Source organism: Eurosta solidaginis, chromosome 5 (assembly GCF_040869045.1).
Source record: "Eurosta solidaginis isolate ZX-2024a chromosome 5, ASM4086904v1, whole genome shotgun sequence".
Taxonomy (NCBI): Eukaryota; Metazoa; Arthropoda; class Insecta; order Diptera; family Tephritidae; genus Eurosta; species Eurosta solidaginis.
The window spans coordinates 180073635-180095483 of record NC_090323.1 but is presented as its reverse complement, the minus strand read 5'-3'; the positions used below and the strand labels follow the sequence as shown (position 1 = coordinate 180095483).

Genomic DNA, 21849 nt, shown 5'->3' with positions numbered 1-21849 from the left:
TGGCACTGGCAACATTGTTTTTAACACTTTCGAGTCTTTGTGTGTGTGGATTTTAAACGTTTCTCAAAACAGACATGCCTACTCAGGAATACTCCAACCTCTTAAACCGCTAGGTGAGAAAATCCCTTATTGATCTCAAAACACTCTTGAAACTCTCATGAAATGGTGCCGCCTTTATCACAAAAACGTCCACTTCGTAACATGTCATGCCAGATATCCCTGTTTCACAATAACTGACACCGATTAAGAGCACACAAGGAGGTTAAGTTTTCCTTCACCTGCCTCTCCCATAATATTACCAACCCAGCGATAACTTTGTATTTTTATTCGACATAAATATTCCTGAGAACTTTTCTCTGGAGCATTCCAAAAGCCACCTGATCTCCTCTCGACGCTGTCTACGATTCCGAGCCATACATCAAGGCAGGTATGATCAGCGATTTATAGAGCGTGATTTTTTCTTGTCGAGAGAGGACTATATTTTTAATTACATACTCAGTCCAAAGTAGCGCTTCTTGACAAGATTTATTCTACTTTTGATTTTAAGCTGAAATCATTTTGGTTGTTAATGCTAGGTTTCAAATAGACGAAAATTCTTCACAGTCTTGAACTTATATCCGACAACAGTGCCGTGGCGAACGCGAAAGCATGACAGTAGTGACAAAATTATACTGTAGCAGTCCCAGTGTCAACTCTTAAATGGATAAGAAAAATACCGAAATAGTTCCCAATATATACCGAAAATTATCGAAAGACCTTTCCCAAACGTTCCTTAAATTATGATGTACTGGTCTCGAAGCAATCCTGAAATAATCTCAAGACGATTTAAAAACAATAGTATTAGGATCGTTAAATGATCCCGAAATAATCACGAGACGAATCTAAAATTGCCTTTCCATGATTCCAAAATAATCCTGAAAACTGTCTTGAAAATTTCCCTAATAAAGTTTCAAAAAAGCTTACAAATAAGCAAAGGCAAACATTCTTAAATAATACCGACACTGTACTTAAATAATCCCAACTATGAAAAGATCTCGAAAGCTTATCGGATTAATTCCACAAATATCACTAGTGCAATCACAAAATATTTAAAAACAAGTCGTGAAAGCAATACCGGTCCACTGATGAAACAAGCGCGAAGCGAGCTTTAAGAAAATTCCAAATTCTAAGGAAGTAGCCCCAAATCTATAATAAATATTCCGAAATGTATGTCAAAACGACATATACTCAAAACATTCGTAACAATATTGAGTAAGAGATCCTAAAATTAACCCAGGACGCTACCTAAATTATCTCGAAATATTCACGATGACAATTCCTAAATGATCCAGAAGCAGACCCGACTATAAAAAAGTGCGTACGTCATATTTCCGAAATTACTCCGAAACATTATTATAATGAATCCAAAATAATCACCGAAGTGGTTCTAAAAGGATCTCAAAACATCTCGCAGATAACTCAAATTGATTCCGAAAATTTTTCGAGAATGTTTTCGAAATGGTGTCAAAGTATTCCGTAAGGGTTCGGAAACGATGTTGCAGTGATTCTGGAATGATGCAGAAGTAGACACAAAATTATTAAGAAATATTGATAAAGCTATTTTTTATCCCAAAATATTCCCGATGAATACTCGCAGATAATTTCTGAATGGGTCTAAAATTATCCCCTCGGAATTATACAGTTATGGTTCCAAAATTGTCTAGTGCAATTGCATCGGTGCTACATAAATAGTTTCGAATCGATTTTGAAATAATTTTGAATTCCAAAATGATAAAGCAAAAACTAAGTCCAAAAACATCGCATAAACAAGCATTAGACGGTCTCAACGTGATAAAAAATAGTACAATGAAGAGTTTAAAAAAGCTCCCACATTTTCCTCAGTCATAATAAGAACTCGAAATAAATCCGAATTGATCTGGAATTATTCACAACGTTAAAAAAGTCAATACGAATATTCCAATATGATACTATTCCAAAGCGTTACGTTAATAAACTCAAAATAATTCTTTAAATAATACCGAAAGGCTCCTGAAATTATCTGTTAATGACAACAAGGAAATTCCGACACTATTTCCAAACGATCCGGAAGGGATGTTGAAATAGTACCGAAACTACTCCGGATATCATCCCGGAATAATATATATTGTTTGGAATGGATCCCGAAGTTACTCCGAAAATTAGAAAATTCGTAAATATAACCCAACCGATCCCGAAACAATTTTGAAATGAACACGAAACAGTCCCGAAATGATAAAAAAAAAAATAAACGAGAAATTATTGTATTCCGATATTATTTTATTCTTATTATTTCAAAATGTTATGGTAGTGAACATTAAATAATATATACTTTCTATTCGCGCATCATTTTAGAAATCATCTCAAAAAGGTACGGACGAACAGTTTTGAAATGATCCCGAAAGTATGCCGAAATAGTACAGAAATTATTCAGAAATTATCTCGAATATCATTTTGGAACAATCCTGTAACTGTTTCGAAACCATTCGGAGTGGATTTCGAAAATAATACTCGAACCCCTGAAATCTACTCCCATCTCGAAGTAATTCTGAAATAAACCCTAAAAAGTAGCAAAATTAAACATAAATTTACAGGACAATACATTTTCGAAATGATCCCGAAAGTTCTCCGCAAACTAATGGCAATAATCCTAATATGATATTTTAAACAATCGTTTTTACAATCGCTAAAAAGTTTTTGAAATGATTTCAAAACGGCAAAAAGACCTATTCTAAACGGTTTGGATATAACACCGAAATTTAATACCGAAATTATCCCGAAGTGATATCGAGTACCATTCGGGAAAAAATAATGTACTTGGATCGAATCATTCACGATGTGATCCAGGAAATAATTCCGAAAAAAACTTTAAATAGCCCAATTAGATGCTGAAATGGTCCTGATATGGACTCAAAGTGTTCCAAAAGTAGTCCCGAAATAGTCCCGGGATATTTCATAAATAGCGCTGAAATGATCCAGAATACCATCCCGGAACGGTCATGAAATCACTTTTCTATTCTTCGCGTGGAAAACTAGCACAGTTTTAGCTTTTCGTGTTTTCCACGCATTCATGAACCGTGTTGGCCTCCCATGGGAATTTATAACGTTCTAGTATTCCATTTAACTGAAGAAATAATCTCGAGCCGATCACGAAATAGTCCTGTAAAGAACCCATAGTTGTCGCAAAATTAACTAAAAATAGTTCCGAAACGGTCACGTAAACAATATCATTACGATCCCGAAATGATGACGAAATCTTCTCGAAAACAATTCCATATTAGTGTTTCATTGTCTTTTCCTCTCTTTTTTCTTCTCCTTTATTCTTTATAATAATAATTCTTGATTTTCTTGTTCTGCATTTTTTGAAAAATGTTGCTCATACCACGTGGTGTCCCCTTTAAACTTGTGTACTTGCCTTAATTGTATTAAAAATTTATTTTTCGCTTTCAAAAACACATACACTCTATTTTAAATAATAGAAAATATATTTATTTTTAAAACATAAAAACAATTTCTATTTACTTACAGTGATGATGGACGAACCACGTTTTGCACAACCAATACCTAATGTGACCGTTGCAGTGGGGCGTGATGCGAATTTACCGTGTGTAGTCGAGCACTTAGGTGGCTATAAGGTGAGTAATTTATGATTAATTCTCAAGATTTGGTTTATTTTAATTTGAAATCAGGTGGCTTGGATACATATTGATCGTCAAATGATACTCACAATACACCGGCATGTCATCTCGCGCATACCACGCTATAGTATTACCTATGATAATGCGAACACATGGCTACTGCATGTAAATCAAGCTCATCAAGATGATCGTGGTTATTATATGTGCCAAGTTAATACAAACCCAATGATTAGTCAAGTCGGCTACTTGCAGGTTGTCGGTGAGTGCAGAGGGAAAAGAGTATGGTTTTAAATGAGTTGTTAATAACACATTTTTTTTTTTTTTCAAATATTTATAGTACCGCCAAATATACTCGACATCGAAAGCACGCCCTCTTCGGTAGCGGTTCGTGAAAATCAAAATATCAATATGACCTGTCGTGCAGATGGTTTTCCCACACCAAAAATTATATGGCGACGTGAAGATGGTGAAGAGATTGCGGTGGAAAAGAAAAAGAAAGGTAAATATTGATTTTAAAAACGGAATTTGTTTTTGCGGATTTTGTTGCCGTGCAACTCAAGTGTTATTAAAAACTACAAGCGTATTTTTCATAAACAAATTTAATTTTATTTTTTCTTCTCTCATATTTTCTTTGCCACAGTTTTAGTGTATGATGGCGAAGTTCTGCCTTTAACCAAAGTAAGCCGTAATGAGATGGGCGCTTACCTCTGCATTGCCACGAATGGTGTACCGCCATCCGTGTCCAAGCGAATTATTTTGGATGTTGAATGTAAGTGCAATTCATAATTCCTATTAAGGAGGGTCAGCGAGGAGATTAATTTTGTAAAAGTCATGGTGTTTTATTTCAGATACTTATTTATTTTCAGATACTTATGTCAAAGGAAAACAGATTTGTTTATTTGGTGCTGATCCTTGTTTGCTTATAATATTTGTGATTATATGTAGGCTATTTTAGAAAAACATTTTGATGTAAATTTGTTAGCGTAAATTTTGGTATTATACCAAGTGCCTTGGCTTCATAAGGAAGTGGTTTTTCCTTGCATTTTCATATGAAATTCAGGCACTTTGATATGATTCGAACTTATATGTAAGGGCATATGGAAGTGCTGTAAAAATTTTTGTGAATTTGTATCTGTGCCAATTTTTCAGGGCAACACCAAAACAAAAGTGCTTTAAATATGTAAGTGCTGAGAAGCTCTCAGTATAAGTTATCGTACCAGCTTTGCTTCGTAATAATTTTTGAACGAAAATTTTAAAAATTTGGACAATAATAATTTTTTTTCAACGTATATTTTATAGGTTAGTTCAAAAATTATCAAGAGCAGTAAATTTTTTAAATTTAATTTAATTTCACAAGAATTTCGATTGCTCTATAGCTTTTATTTCACAGTTCAAGGAGACACGACTTTTTCCGCCCCCAACAAAGTACATCAGTAATTTCTTCCTAGCAATAGGTGACGCTTGTTGAATAGCTCGAAAACCAAAATTTTATTGAGCTGCCAATGCAATAGAACCTTCCACTTGATTATAACAACATCAGTGCGCCAGCGAAGCCTTTGAACTCCCATTTGCTGCTGTTGTACAATTTAAGGTATACCGGTTTGTTAAAAGCTTGTTTTTGGGCTATCAGAAGTTATTTTAAGAAGGGCGGCGGTTGCTTTCAAATTGTTTGCAATAAGCTAGGCTATCTGATATAAGGCTTACATTATGTAAAGCCATTAGTGAAAAAGTCATATAAGTCTCATCTTGGCAACCATGTTAATGTTGGTTGCCATAATTTCGAAAAAAAAAGACGCCACCCAGGAACAGGAATAATTGTACAAATGAAAAGTGAAGTCCCTTCTCCGCAAAAGAATATCAAGCTTTTGAAGTCACTGACAATATAGGATGATAAGCTTTTTGTGGTATTCGAGAGAAAAGTTGCATGAATGATTTACTGTCATCTACATCTTGGCGGCGGCAAGAAGATATAATTCTGAGCTTTATGCAATATTATTATTATACAGTAAATGGGCGTAGCTATTAACCAATTTTCGTTAATTTTGTGGAGCAATTATTCTTTCAAGGAGAAGGGTGCACACAAAATTATTTCCAATAACTTGAACCGTTCTCGTGTTATCGCTACCGAAAGTCGTCGCAAAGCTTTTTTCAATGATTTTAGATGCCTAAGTGAGCTTTTAAATGGCCGTCTTTTAAAGTTACGAGAAAATGCATCAAAAATTGTAGTAATGTAGCTTTATAATTTGCGCAGACATCGCGTAATGTGTCTGTATAGGATTTTATTTTTATACGGTGAGTGGGCGTGTTCATCAACCGACTTTTGTTGTTTTATTCAAAGCTGATCACTTTTAGTTAATAAGTCGGATACCTTTCAAAAAGTAAGCGCTTCTACACCCCTTTTTTGTAAATTTTTTATGCAGATTGAGTCAGCACAACACAAAGAACAATATGCTAAATTTGAAGAGAAATGCTCTTCTTGCTTTTGCAATATCGAAGAACTATATTTACGAGAATATTTGCTGCATAACAAGGGGACATCGTTATATTCCGATTACGTATTTTTTTAGTGGGGACATTACTCGTGGCTAATATAAGGCGTATACCAAATTTTATTACGATATCTTTGCAAATTTGAATATCATACCGAAGTGCCTTGGCTTCATATGGAAGTGCTTTTTCTTTGCACTTTCATATGAATCGATTTTATATGTGAGCGCATATGGAAGTGCTTTTAACATTTTTTTTTGATATTTTTTTAATATGTGAATTTGTAGATATCTGTGCCTATTCTTCCGGGCATAACAAAAACAATAGTGCTTTAAATGTATGGGGGTTGAGCAGCTCCATTCATAGTTTTTGTTAAGTAACGTAAAAAGTTGACATAAATATTATTTCATTGTATTTTCGTTTAAAAATTATCACGAAACAACTTTTTGAAAAATTTTTGAATTCGGGCATAGTTTTTAATTGGAAATAATAATTAATTTGGTCTATGTTAAATATAAGTTAATACAATGAAAGATATTTTATTACAGCGAAAACTTGCTTTATTTTCTTAAACACTTTAGTTAAAATAGGGACACCAAATAATTTCCTTTTCGCCTTATTTAAGACACATATGTATATTTATTTGTTCTGCCAGCTTAAGATAAGACCATCTGTATATTTTAGTGTATTACTTTGCAATTGAAAAAAATTTTGGTTTTGCTTTTTCTTTCCATTTTTAATAAAGTTTCTCCTATGATTTGGGTACCAAATCAACTTGTTGGCGCACCAGCGGGAACAGATGTCACAATTGATTGCCACACAGAGGCACATCCGAAGTAAGTTTTTTATAATTTAAATTGTTTTTTTTTTTTAACTGAAAAGTGGATTTATTGCGAATACAGGGTAATTGGGTAAAAAAAAACTTTGTTTCACATGTTGTTGTTTTATGCGAAATAATAGAAAGTTCATTATACCCAGCTAAACATTAACATATGTTTGTTGTACCTTTGAAAGCAATGGCTTTTACTAATTTCATAAAAAAATAAATTACACACAAAATTTAAAATACCAAAAAGCTATTTACGAATAAGTAAACCAATAAGTATTAGCATTACAACATGTCACTTTTACCCTTAAAAATGCTCTAGAGAAATGGCTGAACGTATCATTCGATTTAGCGTATCTTAAGATAAATCGGAGCCTTTAAGTGACTTTATACTGCAATTTAATGTACTAAAACTTTATGATCTATAAAACATCGTACCTTAAAAGCATACCGCCTTAACAAAGTTTCTCGGAATAGACCTTAGATTTAAATTTTTTTGTGTTTTTGGTGCCTTGAGAATAATTTGCTTTAATTTCAAGCCATTCCCAAATTTATAAAACAGCATCATGATTTGTTATCGGTGTGTCAATGGCGAGGTATAAACGCGTAATCAATCGATATTCGAAAAAATATCTACTAATAATGGAAAAATTATCGATTCGATATCAAAAAGCGTTCGATAGTATAACGATTTGTTGTGGAAAAGTTTTGGATGATTTATCATATATTTATAGTAATATGATCATGGACTTTTTATTAAGGCTTTATCGAAATGTTGTCAAACAAGTTTTGATTTGTGTCGATAATAAACAAATAACTTTGCGCTAACCAATTGATAATATTTCGATAATAAATTGATCACTTTTCGATAGCAAATTGATATTTTTTCGATAGCAAATCCCTAAACTAACTATAGCGAATTGACATTTTTTCGCTAACTAGCCGATAACCTCTCGATTACAGTCTAGTTAAAACAGCCCTATAATATTCATAAATGAATATTTCAGAACACTGCTAAATGATTCTAAAATAGTTCCAAAATAGTCATGGTAATAATCCCCGAAATATTTTCTAACATATTTCTTAAAACAATCCCGAAAAAAATACCGAAATGATTTCAAAATAGTAATTAAAATATGATTTTAGATTTTAGAAAAATTGTGAACAAAAATGTTTTGCGCATATTTAATTTTGATCTAAAAACCGGTGTTGAATCAATCCAGGGAACTTTTTATAAGCGCCGCCAAAAACCGCCAATGCAGAAAGGTATTCTGTGCAAAAATACAAGGGATGCCACCCCCCGGTTTCGGAGTGGTCCTGGGGCATTTTTCGGTTTTTCGTAGATATTTTTTGATGTACGCAAAGTTTTTGATTTCCCGTTTCCGGATTCACAATCTAATATCCAAAACGTATCTGTTGATACCCCTCTCGATATTTTTGGACCTGTACTAAGAGTGTCATGCTTTCGTATAAAATTACCAAAAAAAATCTTAGGCAATAAATCACACCAGAAGAACTCAGTGATAGTGAGAAAGCATTTGAATAAAAAAACTAGTCACTGTGAATTTCCGAAATTATTGCAAAAACGAACATGTCGCAAAAAAATTCCATTTTCTTCTTTTATTATCGGTAGTTGTTTATGAAAACCCGAACTGCTTCTCTTAGTTAACCGTTAAATTCAATCTCTTTTGATACACTTCAGTAATGACGGTTCTATATGTAACGTACCATAACCCACAATAAAACCATTATAGTGCTTAATTGATCTTATTTTTTCTTATTTCCTTAATTAAATAAGAAGTGAATATAATAATTTAACAGAATTTGTTATAAAATTTATACAAGAATATTTCATTTATTAAAAGTTAAAATACTATTAAAACAAATATGTTGCTATCTATTTTAGAGCCATCATATATTGGGTATATAATTCCGGTATGGTGCTGCCGAGTAAAAAGTATAAAACAGATTATACAGAAAATTCCTATCGGTGAGTTTATTCATAAGAAAATATCTGTAGAATACTAAAATACACATATTTTTGAGACGTTGTTTTACGGCCGCATTCGCTATTGCGAAGCAAACCGTCGTTTTGCCTCAGAGGCGAATTGTTCGCTTCTTTGAACTATTTGAAACGATCAGGACACAAGACGACAACAGCTGATTCTTAGTGATGGTGACGCAAAGAGAAAATTATTAATAACAAATTGTTCACAAAACAGAGAATAAATATGCCAAATTCAAAAGATGTATTATAATATACATAAAGAAATATTCACATTAAATCCTATCACTAAGAAATCCACTATTACAGACCTCTAACTTCTGCCTGAGAACTAATTTGAGTACCAAGTTATTGGCAATAGATAGTTGAATTAGTAGGTAAAAGATAATGATTGCCATGCCATAACTTCTCGCTCACAGCAATTGATTTAAGATCAGCACTAGCAAATGGCAACATTGTGTAGGGCTCCGGTAAAGGAAGGGCTCATTTCCATTAAGTTTGTTCATAAAATGATAACTCAGGAACCCTACTTGGATATTTAAATACGACCGGGTAGAGGTGATACAAATAACAGCAGTTTCATTTTGAATTTACATAAATATAATGCTTTAAATTAAACCAGTGATGCTTAAAATTTTTCTTTATAAGCTCAGTTTTGTAAAATAAAATAAAAAAAAAACTTAGCTTAATCTTATAAGTTTTTCTAAAGATAAGATCCGGCAATCATTTGACAAGTGTTTTCGCCTTCAGTTTGGCATAACGTAAGCAAAAGATGAACGAAAGCGATGTAGAATACAATTTCTAGACGAAATCGTCAAGAGACGTGTCGTTCAACTGGGCGTTCGTTCGCAAAACAAAATGATGCCCTTAATGGGTTACGATATTTCAAAACAACTCAACAAATTCTAAACTTGCTGCACATTGCTTTATTTTGTTTGCCTTTAAGAACTCAACTTTGAGTTAAAGCGAATTTTCGCTTGAAAACGAAATACGTCTAAGTCAGATCTTAGCAAAATTTCTTAAAGTAAGCAGAAAATAGTAGAGAACTTTCATTTACTTGCTTTTAAATAAATACTTTAAGAATTTATTTGAAGGACTTTCAGAATACACCAGCGTCTACTTAAAAAGCTTTTTAGAATTTCATTTCATTTTGTTTTTGTCGGGCATCGACCGCAACTACTTTTTTGCTTTTTGTTGCTTTTTCGTTTTTCTATTTTAAAACAAACATTCCCAACATCCATCGCGTATTCATGTACAATATAAGCAATTTCATTTTATTGCTTTGTATTTTCTTCTTTCTTACATTTATGTTATATGCACCAATTGGACAACAATGACAACAATAACAAAAACATTTTTGTTATGCTTTAGTGCTCACATGAAATTGACAATAAGAAATTTACAATATGGTGACTTTGGTAACTATAGATGTATATCGAAGAATTCACTTGGCGAAACGGAAGGATCCATACGTGTTTACGGTAAGCAAGCTTTGAGTGAACATATAAGTGTTTTAAAATATATATATGAGTGCATATTTGTTTTTTTTTTTTTTTTTTTGTCATGGGGAAGGCAAGCGCATATTCAGCAGCGAGCAGAAAAATAGCAACGGAAATTTTTATAAAATTTCGTCAATCGAGTTTTCCTTTATTTATTTTCGATGCTTTAGGAATAAACTGCCGTTAACTTTTTAAATTTTTTTAAATGAGAAAGAAAAGCAATATAATTTCAAAAGTGTTTTGGAAAAAATATGAAAATTTCAGAAAGTTTAACGAAAATTTCAAACTTTTTATTTGGAGTTCTCAAAATTTTTTATTTGCGCATTTTCATAGGCAATTTAATTTTAGTCTTTCAAAGCACTGTTAATAGGCCTCTGAAAATCCCAAAGTTTCTTCCCCGTAGCATTTCTTAAACTTTCTTTCATTCATAAAGGGAAGTAATATTTTTTCTATATGAAAGATAATATGAAAATCGGGGAAAAAATTAAAAAAAAGCAACACGAACTTTTAGAGACCTACAACCTCTACAAGTGTTGCTCCTTGACTTTTCTGCAGCATTGATTTTTTTAAGTATCATATATACTACATTAATACTTTTCTGAAATATGAAGTAACGTACAGGAAAATAATGCCTGCGTTCTGTATTTCTTTTTGTGGCAGCGTTTATTTCCTATTCCTCAAAGGAAATCGAAAAGTTTTAGTCAACGAAACTGAATGGCTGAATCTGCAGAGTGTCACATTGTACACAAATAAGGAACATCGAAATATATTGCCAATGGTGGCTAGAATCATAATATATATATCAGTTGAGGTTTTAAAGCGACGCTTCAGCAAGTGAGAGCTTATAGATTTTCCTGATCACAACAAAAAAAAAAACAGTTTTGGCTTATCAGAACTTTATTTCTGGCTTACCCTGGAAACGTTTAGACAAGCATGAAAAACTCCCAGCCATATGGTTAAACCTGTCAGATATTTTTGTGACTTTTTCTGTCCATCTAACTGCCTTTTCTCTCTCTAACCCTCTTCCTCCCTTATTTCCCCTCACCCTGTATTTTCTAGTTAACCTTAATCGGTCAATTCAAATTTCCTATTACTTTCATTCTCTGGTGAATCTTTCCACTTTTACTCTTACCCTTCACGCACTTGCTCTTATCCAAGCCCAAGCCCAACTCTCACTCCTACTTTTAATCTTATCAAATGTTGTTGTTATATCGGCCTACTGACTTCTAAGATAGCGGGTTCGAGCTCAAGGCTAACAATAATTATTTTATCTTATTATTGTTATGATACATTTTTCTTAAATGAAAAAATTACTAAAATTAGAATAAAAACAAGAAAAAATTTAGACAACTGCCAAAGTTCGTTGTATAGATCTATTTCAGGAACTTCTTCGTGTTAACCTCTTTTTGCTACTTTGTCTCAAACCATTACCCTTCTTCTTACTTTTACTCTCACCCTCTATCTCCATTTTACTCTTGTTCCTTTTACCTTCCCGAGTAAATTAGAGGGCCTCCTCTACTTTTTCTTCCCATTTCTTCTGTTTTCACTTTCTCTCATGCCCCAATTCCAATGCGAAGATATATCGAGTTTGGATATTTTGTAGCATTATACGTCATACCCACTGTAACACACTTGCAATAATACGTATCATGAACTCCAAATATATTTTAGTAATAATCGTATTACAATATTTTCCAACATAAATTATTGAACTAACCCAGACGGTTAACTAACATCAATGGAATGCCGAATATGAAGCCCTTATCCGTTCACAGCTAATAAATTACTTATTACATACAACCCATTATGGAAAATAACTAAAATACTCACATCGATATTCCAACGTTGCGAACGGGCATACAAACTTACAAACTTACGTGTATGCATAGCATTAACCAAAGTACTCACATTGATCTGCTGACGTAGCTAAATAATATATACAAAACTACATGTATAGAGTCATGCATACAAAACTACATGTATACAAAGACTGTATACAAACTTACATGTACTCATACCCCATTTCCAATGTACATATTTTTAGTTATTAGTATTAAGATATTTATGAATGTATAGGTTAAGTAAATTACTATATAAGACAAAGAATTTATTGAATAAACAGAGATTTAATGTTTGCACATCGAAGTCGTAACTTCTTTTCATTTTCTCCAAACATTTCATTTTTCAGAACATAACATAAGGTAGCAAAATAGTTTCAAAAATTTTCCCTCCCAACTACTTTAAAATTCTTGACAGGCCGTCGGCGGGTTTCATTGCGTCATGGGATACAGAACTGCATACTCTTAAATAATTTAGAAAACAGCAAATAAAAAGTTCGAAATTTTCCTGAATTATTGAGAAAGGCTTTAAGATTAACTGGCGTATTTGCAGTTAAAAAATTTATGGAGGCTTTTTCTTAAAAAATATTGTAAATAAGAAAGAAGAATTTTATTATTGAAATTTTAGAACAAAAACACTGCTATTTTTTGTTTGCTGATTTTCTTGTTAAATATACAAATGACGGCTGAATGTTTGAAGTTCAGTGGTGCACAACGCCAGCAGAGTTTCGAAACCAAACCCAACTGTTTTTGTAGTTGTAAATGTGAACATGGAGTATGCTTGAGCATGTTCTTCATTCGCGAGATGTTTACTGCTTGAAGTAGAACCTATAACTGTATCGAAAAACCATTCCACTCTTACACTCAAACGATAAGCACCAATCTGCCAATGAAGTCGTAAAAAAAAAAAATGTTGGATATATGTAATGAGTGCAGGCACTTTTTGACACATTTCCTCAATCCAATTAACGAATACAGAGCTTAAGTGATTTACAGAATTTATTTCCATCACTTATCGCATAATACGATACGGGCCTTAATTGACTACTTGCTTTACTGCATCTCTGTCGTTGTGCTCATGCGTCATTTAGGTGAACGCGGAACGGTTTTTCGAAGCTGTACGAAGCTCTCGAGCTCACCACTATTGTAGTTTTTGACAAAACACAGGCAGTTTGTATGTTTATGCATAAATAATTGTGAAGGATTACGTTTTTAGCATAAAATTAATTTATGTCGAATTAAATTCACGTTTTCAGAAATTCCATTACCATCAACACCTTCAAAGCAAGTCACACACACTACCATCGAAACGAAAGAAAGTAAGTGCAGAATAAATAAATTTATAAATTAACAAATAAATAAATAATTTAAAAAAAAATTGACTTGTTATATATATTATTCACCAATAGCTTTTAATATCAAATGTATATTTAATTTTATTAAAACAAATATTTGCTTTTCATCTTTTCTTTTGCCCAAATCTTCTAGATAATATTATACCAACACGAAACGATTCAACGAATTCACTACAAAAAGATATAACTTCAATGAAAGCCGATTTATTTGGTGCATCCTCCTCATCATCGCACTCAGCGACTGCCTCAATGTCGGCGGGGAATGGAAATAGTATGTCCGCGTTAGGAGGAGCCACGATCGATCGAAAAGGTACGCTAGCTATTGGCAAAAGTATGTTTTACACAGAATATCCACCGACGGAATTTGGTGGTTCAGCGGGTAAGTCTTTTTTGTTGCACATGTTGTTGTTTTGAAAGGAAATTGATAATTTACTTCTATAGTATGTGTGACGCTTCGCGCGAAAAGGCACCTAACTAGAAAACCAGCGAGAAGGTTGAGTGGATCACGCTTTCGAGCTGGGTTTCTCTTCTCGCGGAGCACCAAAAACCAATTTTTTATTTTCTTTAGGTATAGTGAAAATATTGTTCAGGACCTTCCAACAAGACAACCGGTAAAAGTTTCAATTTTTATACTCAGTTGAGCAGAGCTCACAAAGTATACTAACTTTGATTGGATAACGGTTGGTTGTACAGGTATAAAGGAATCGAGATAGATATAGACTTACATATATCAAAATCATCAGTATCGAAAAAAAATTCGATTGAGCCATGTCCGTCCGTCCGTCCGTTCGTCCGTCCATTAAAACGATAACTTGAGTAAATTTTGAGATATCTTGATGAAATTTGGTATGTAGGTTCCTGGGCACTAATCTCAGACCGCTATTTAAAATGAACAATATCGGACTATAACCACGCCCACTTTTTCGATATCGAAAATTTCGAAAAACCGAAAAAGTGCGATAATTCATTACCAAAGACGGATACAGCGATGAAACTTGGTAGGTGAGTTGAACTTATGACGCAGAATAGAAAATTAGTAAAATTTTGGCAATGGGCGTGGGACCGTCCACTTTTAAAAGAAGGTAATTTAAAAGTTTTGCAAGCTGTAATTTGGCAGTCGTTTGAAGATATGATAATAAAATTTGGTAGGAAGCTTACTACTATTACTATATGTATGCTTAATAAAAATGAGAAAAATCGGAGAACGACCACGCCCACTTTAAAAAAATTTTTTTAAGTCAAATTTTAACAAAAAATTTAATATCTTTACAGTATATAAGTAATTTATGTCAACATTCAACTCCAGTAATGATATGGTGCAACAAAATACAAAAATAAAAGAAAATTTCAAAATGAGCGTAGCTCCGCCCTTCTTCATTTCATTTGTCTACGATACTTTTAATGCCATAAGTCGAACGAAAATTTACCTGAAATTTGGTAGGGGCTTAGATTCTAGGACGATAACTGTTTTCTGTGAAAAAGGGCGAAATCGGTTGAAGCCACGCCCAGTTTTTATACACAGTCCACTGAATGTCCTTCCGCTCGGCCGTTAACACGATAACTTAAGCAAAAATCGATATATCTTTACTAAGCTCAGTTCACGTACTTATCTGAACTCACTTTGCATTGGTATGAAAAATGGCCGAAATCCGACTATGACCACGCCCACTTTTTCGATATCGAAAATTACGAAAAATGCCATAATTATATACCAAATACGAAAAAGGGATGAAACATGGTAATTGGATTGGTTTATGGACGTAAAATTTAACTTTAGAAAAAAACTTTGTAAAATGGGTGTGACACCTACCATATTAAGTAGGAGAAAATGAAACATTTCTGCAGGGCGAAATCAAAAGCCCTTGGAATTTTGGCAGGAATACTACTCGTGGTATTACATAAATAAATAAATTAGCGGTACCCGACAGATGATGTTCTGGGTCACCCTGGTCCACATTTTGTTCGATATCTCGAAAACGCCTTAACATATACAACTACCACCACTCCGTTTTAAAACCGTTTATTCCTTTAATTTGATACCCATATCGTAAAAACACATTCTAGAGTCACCCCTTGCCCACTTATAGAACTAAAGCCCACTCCCTTTTAAATTACTCATTAACACCTTTCATTTGTTATACCAATATCGTACAAACAAACTCTAGAGTCACCTCTGGTGCACCTTTATGGTGATATCTCGAAAAGGCGTCCACCCACAGAACTAATGCCCACTCCCTTTGAAAATACTCATTAACACCTTTCGTTTGATACCCATATTGTACAAACGCATTCTAGAGTCACCCCTGGTCCACCTTTATGGCGATATCTCGAAAAGGCGTCCACGTGTAGAACTATGGCCCACTCCCTCTTTAAATACTCTTTAATACCATCCATTTGATACACATGTCATACAAACACATTCCAGGATTACCCTAGGTTCATTTTCCTACATTGTGATTTTCCCTTATTTTGTCTCCATAGCTCTCAACTGAGTATGTAATGTTCGGTTTCACCCGAACTTAGCCTTCCTTACTTGTTTAGTTTAATTTTAAAATACACCTTATCACGACTTCAGTCCTACCATACAAATCGTAACGGAAAGTTTCAAAAATTAACTACTTCCATCCTTTTACGAAAGTAAATGGTCTACAAAAAGTTACAAAAATAATTTTTACTAAGTTGACTCATTTAGTAGTTATTGGAGGTTAAAATTCAAAATCAAATTGTTCTACATTACCTTTTGAGCTCTGGTACACTTTTAACAAAAACTTGAAAATTCCCCATACGATTAAAATGGAAAAAATGAAGTCACGATATGGCATCTCTATATATTAAAATAAAATTCTGAATTTTAGACAAGCTATCTTTTTGGATGTCCTGAATAATATTTTCACTTAACCAAAAAAAAAAAAAAAATTATTTTCGCCGTCCCTAATATATATATTAACAAAATAGGAGTAAATATTATTTCAATATTTTATAAGTTATTTTCTTTTCTATATATTTTGTTTGGTTGAAAAAAAAATATATATATATTCAATGATTTTTAGAACAAAAAGTACAGATGCGCACAAAAGATTAGCAATAGCAATTTTTATTCAGTTTCGTCAACTAAATTTTTTTTTTCGACATTTTAGCCAAAACCTTTTTTGAATTTCGCAATTCAAACTTGGCAAACCAATATCAAAAACGTTTTTCAAAAAATTCGAAAACTTGAAAAAAATTTTCGAAAATTTCTAAGTTTTTATTTGGAGTTCTCCTAACATTTTATAGTCTGCGGTTTCGTTTCCCAATCAATTTTCAACGAAATTCGCATTGATTTTAGAAAATTTTTTAGCGACGTGTTTTTTAGATTTTCTCCCATACAAGGAGTGAAAATTATTTTATATGGTAAACGGTTTGAATCAACCTTCCCAAGAAAAAAAAAAAATAAAAATAATAATGCGATTTTTGAGAGACTTCTAAATTGTACTTTAATTGCTTGGGCTTACTCAGCTTTGTTGAAAGTACTCCAAATAAATATTTTAAAATTTTTCTCGAGTTTTGCCGAAAGTTTTGTTAAAATTGATTTACACATCTTTAGTTACAAAAGTCATTGAAATTTTTTTCCAATTTCCGAAGATAAAAAAAAATATTTTAATGAAAATTTAAAAAAAGTTGCCACCACTATTATTCTCTTCGCTGATGTACGTAAACTAAATTCGAAAACGTTTATTTAAGTTTGAACTACCTCGAATTCGAGGCATCCATAAATTCCCATCGATGAGTGCAACTTTCCCAAATGGTGTTTTACGGTTGTCGATATAAAAAAATTAAAATTTTCAAACTTTTTATTGAAAGTATCTAAAACGTACTTCAGAAAAACCGTAAAACATCCATGCGAATTACATAAAATATGAGTTGTTATGGCAACAAAACTGCATACTGACAAAGTTTTGAAATTTCGAATTATTTCGAAATCGTTTTCGAAAATTTTTTTTCGATTTCTAGAATTTTTTTGAACACGTTTTAAAAATTGGTTTTTATGGTTTTATTGATAAAATAAATTGAGTGTTATTTCGTAAATGAACATGAATGAAATGGTGCGTTAACCAAGTTCGAAAACGCTTATTTTAGTCTGAATTACCGCAGATTTCAGGCATCTCCGAATTCCTATCGATTTTTAAAACCTTGCAGAAGGGTGTTTTAGGATTTTTAAATATAAAAAAAAATAATTTTCGGAACTTTTCATGGAAAAGATATAAAAAAAGTCAAGAAAAATCTTTGAGGCACTTGAAACTTGAACTTGCATACTTTAAAAGACCTAAGTTATTCGAGCAAAAAAATTGCATTCGCATAAAATTTCATAAAATATTATAAACAATTATGAAAAGTTTAGAATTTCGAATTTTTTCGAAATTAGTGTCGAAAAAAGGTTAAACTATTTTCGTTATACTAATTTAGTTTCATGAAATTGTAAATAAAATTTTTAAAATTTTCAGGCTTCGATTTTTTTCGAAATCGTTTTCGAAAAATGTTTTCCCTTCTCTTTCAACAAAACAAAATAAATAAAATAGAATATGCTGATAAGGTATATACTTATTTTCAAAATTTGTTAATTTTTTGATTTCTATTTTATTTTTTGCAAAATGCATTTATCCTGTTTTGACCAAAAATAATATTCTATAAAATTTCAATACTTCAATTTGTAAAAATGTTATTTTATAATTATTTTTCTTTGTTTCTCTTTGCTCATAGCGGGAACTCTATATAAATCGCCAAGCATTTTCATTTTATGTAGATTTACGTTAATATTTCTATTGCTTAGAAATCAATCGTAAAACTGCTAAGCAAAGGATTAAGGTTATATAAAGTTAAGCAAAAAATACATATAAAATTATAAGTGATAAAGAAATTAAAAAGAAAGTTGTTGTGTATACTTAATATTAGCTATAATATGCACTCATACTTAGATGGTGTTTGAATAAGTAAAACTCAATCAAACTTACTTACTTACGAATGTTTTTTGAATTGTCATAATCGGAGTTTTAAGCAGATAAAAAACATTGAAATCTGAGAGCTAACAAAAAGCAACTTTTTTGTTTAAGAAATTCAATTATGCTGCAAGGAATGCTTAGAAACCATATGAGAGTGGTTTCAAAGTGACGGGTGGGACATTTTCACTAGTTTTCGCTCATTTATTATATAATTTCCCTTTAGTTAGTAATTTTCGAAAATGTGTCAATTAAAGGCGGCTATGTGCTGATACGAAGCTAATAAAATATAAATCACAGTTACAATCGGCCTTTGAAGGTTTTTCTTGAGACATTGGATATTGTTTTCTGTTGCTTTTGTTGTAGTAGCTGCTAAGAATCTCCTAAATTCGTTTCCATCCCGAACTTTGTTTTCTTTCCTCTGGATGTAGGTCATAAAAATCCTGCTCCGGAATGTTGAATATAGGAGCTGCTCAATGATGTCCTACGATACCCTGCGAGGTCTCTTGTAAGGATAATCCGGGCGGTGGTTAGGCTTTACGAATACTTCAGACTCTCTTTCCACTCCAGAAAACTGTTAAAGTTTTAAACCCAAGGTGTTGCAGGTGTAGCAGTATTCATTCCACCCTCCATGGGGTTTCTATATAACAATTATATTACCTTGAAAAAACATTGACATCAAGCTTTCTTGGTACCCTAATATATTGAAAAGAACTAAAATAGGTGCCGGACGCTCTATTCAAAGGTTGTTAGAACGGTTTGCTACTATGAATTGTTGGTGACATTCAGCTGCTAAGGCTTTGTGAGAGTTTGCCTAAATTGCTACCTAAATACACAAAAAACCTAAATCACTGGAAGCTGTGTTGCAAGGCAGTGCAAAAGAAAAATTTAGAATTTTTTTGAGCATACTTTTCAACCTAAATTGAAAAGTCAAGTTTTAAAAACAAACAACATTTTTGATTTTTTTTCAATTTTGTTTTCACTTTTAAATTTGTCTGTTAAATGCGCATCTGCATACAAATATAGTAGTTAACATATAGCCGAGGCCGCGATGGTTAGTGGTGTGGTAGATGGTGCGATCGATTGGTAAATACGGTGCCAATTAGTTGAGTTTTTCAGTGAAACCAAATCGCCACACGATGATGGCAAGGAATGTGGATCAAATTTTTCAGAAATGGTCACTTACTAGCCAAAAATGTGTAAATAGTGACATGGTTAATGTTAGCCGCTTCATTTTACCCTAGATAGAGGCAGATCCCCTCAAGGTGTGTCCAATACGGTCGGCGAAGAAGGTCCTACAAGTTGAATCAGATGCAGTTTCATGTACATATTGTTATCTTGGGAATTTCTACTAAAAGTTTTAAAGTGCAATTTTTTGTATTAATTTCCTAGCTTAAACAATTAAGATTGTCAAATGTACTCGCACAGTTTTGACAGTTTTTACCTAAATTGTAGCATTGCTGGAAATTTCCATTGGAACCTAATTCATGAGTACGTTCAACGATCGCCTTAGATCGATGAGAGGCTGAAGTATCTTTTCACCGTATCTGGAGCTCGAGGTATATTGACATCTTTCTAATAATCAGACATGATACCTATCCTCGGTGATTTCGCCAAAAGACTTGAAACGTGTATTTAACTTCTCATACAGGAATACTGAACTGATATATCGACAACAAAAAATCGATGACTGAATGCCGCAGATCGCTCAATGCGGTGGCCCAGTACTATAGTAGAAGCTTTATTATATTTGTCCTGTACAAAAATTCGCGGCTAACCTGCCTTTGTTTTTTGAAAAATTTTTAAAATGATACTTTTAACCACAAACAAGGTGGGCTTATCAACGCTTGTAAAGACAATCAATTTACATTGTGGAAATGAAGCCCAAAGCTCACTCGAATCCTACTATTAAAATAGCAGATGCGGATGTGCTTAGAAGAAGAAAATCGTTCTGCTGTATCACTGCGGGCGCTAGGCATGCTTTGAGATAGCATCAAACTTGCTAATTCCTCGCGCTGGTTCGAACTCTAGTAACGGGTACAGCAAAGAGTCAACGACAGCAAAATGGATGCGTTATTGACCTACAGTAGCGTTAACGAAAATAGCAGTGAGAATTTTCATTAAATTTCGAAAATTATTTTCTTCTTTTTATATTTTCGTTAATTTAAGGAAAATATGCTTTAAATTTTGTAACGGAAACTGTGCGGACCAGTTATTTAAATATGCATTTCTGTAAGTGAAAGTGTACATAGATTTTTTGAAATAAATTTTTCGAAGATTGTTTAAGATTTTCTTCACTGAAACATCCTTGGGAAAAAACTGTGTAAGTACAAATTTTGAGAGACTAACTATTTGCATTTCCAATGACTAAAAACCTCTGAAATCTTTAAGTAGAATTTTTGACATTTGCTGCAAGGCATATGAGTTTTCATTGGGCTTTTCTCGCCTTGACATACCAGCCAAGTGAGGCCTTTAAAATTTCTGTGCCGATGTGCCCCGTTTTATGCCAGAGTAGTTGAGAGTATTTTAATAAAATTTTAGGGTACTTTTTTCATTCTCATATGCAGCTAAACTTCATTCGCCAACTTGTGTGAAAAATGCTTAGACAAATATTTCAAAATTTTTATCGTTGAAGAAAAGTATGATTAATAAATGAAGAATATAATATGAGAATTTATCATTCACTTAATTCTCTCCGCCGCCTCACTGACTCTCAAATTGTTTCACCACGTTATTTACTCCAACAGTTTGTGTATTTATGCATTTCGGTTTTAATGAATGATAAGATATTTAAACATACTTTACAACTAAATATTATTTCATATCAATAACAAGTACATTAAAGCTTGGCAAAAACTAATAAAAACCAATTTAAATATTTATTTAGGAATTAAAGTGTAAATAATCCAAAATAAATCTATATAAAATCACTACGCTACAATGGACAATTTAAAATTAAGCGTTTAAAATAATTGACAAGTGTATAATAAATTATACAAAATTGTAAGGAAAAAAATGTCATAAGAAAATTAGCAAAAAACGAAAATTCAAAAATCAAAAAAGCCAATGTATGTACATATGTATTTAAGTAGAACAAATTTGCTGATAAAAAGTAATAAAGATGCAAATAGTGAAACAATAAATTGAATATGCAATGTAGATAAATGCAAAAATAATTATAAAATAATGACATTATATTAAAGTGGCAACAAC

At 32.6% G+C, this 21849-nt stretch overlaps 1 protein-coding gene across 4 annotated transcripts in view; it reads left to right on the top strand.

Moving 5' to 3' along the window:
* Positions 1 to 21483, top strand: part of DIP-delta (Dpr-interacting protein delta) — a 66222-nt gene extending 44739 nt beyond the window's left edge. For all 4 annotated transcript variants that reach the window (XM_067791333.1, XM_067791334.1, XM_067791336.1 and 1 more), the window contains 10 exons: positions 3544 to 3650; positions 3705 to 3912; positions 3991 to 4152; positions 4294 to 4422; positions 6886 to 6976; positions 8873 to 8956; positions 10343 to 10452; positions 13565 to 13627; positions 13797 to 14042; positions 18401 to 21483. In XM_067791333.1, coding sequence (XP_067647434.1) covers positions 3544 to 3650; positions 3705 to 3912; positions 3991 to 4152; positions 4294 to 4422; positions 6886 to 6976; positions 8873 to 8956; positions 10343 to 10452; positions 13565 to 13627; positions 13797 to 14042; positions 18401 to 18483 — 1283 coding nt within the window. In that variant the 3' untranslated portion in view covers positions 18484 to 21483. The remainder of the gene's footprint in view (positions 1 to 3543; positions 3651 to 3704; positions 3913 to 3990; positions 4153 to 4293; positions 4423 to 6885; positions 6977 to 8872; positions 8957 to 10342; positions 10453 to 13564; positions 13628 to 13796; positions 14043 to 18400) is intronic.
* Positions 21484 to 21849: the final 366 nt, after the last annotated feature.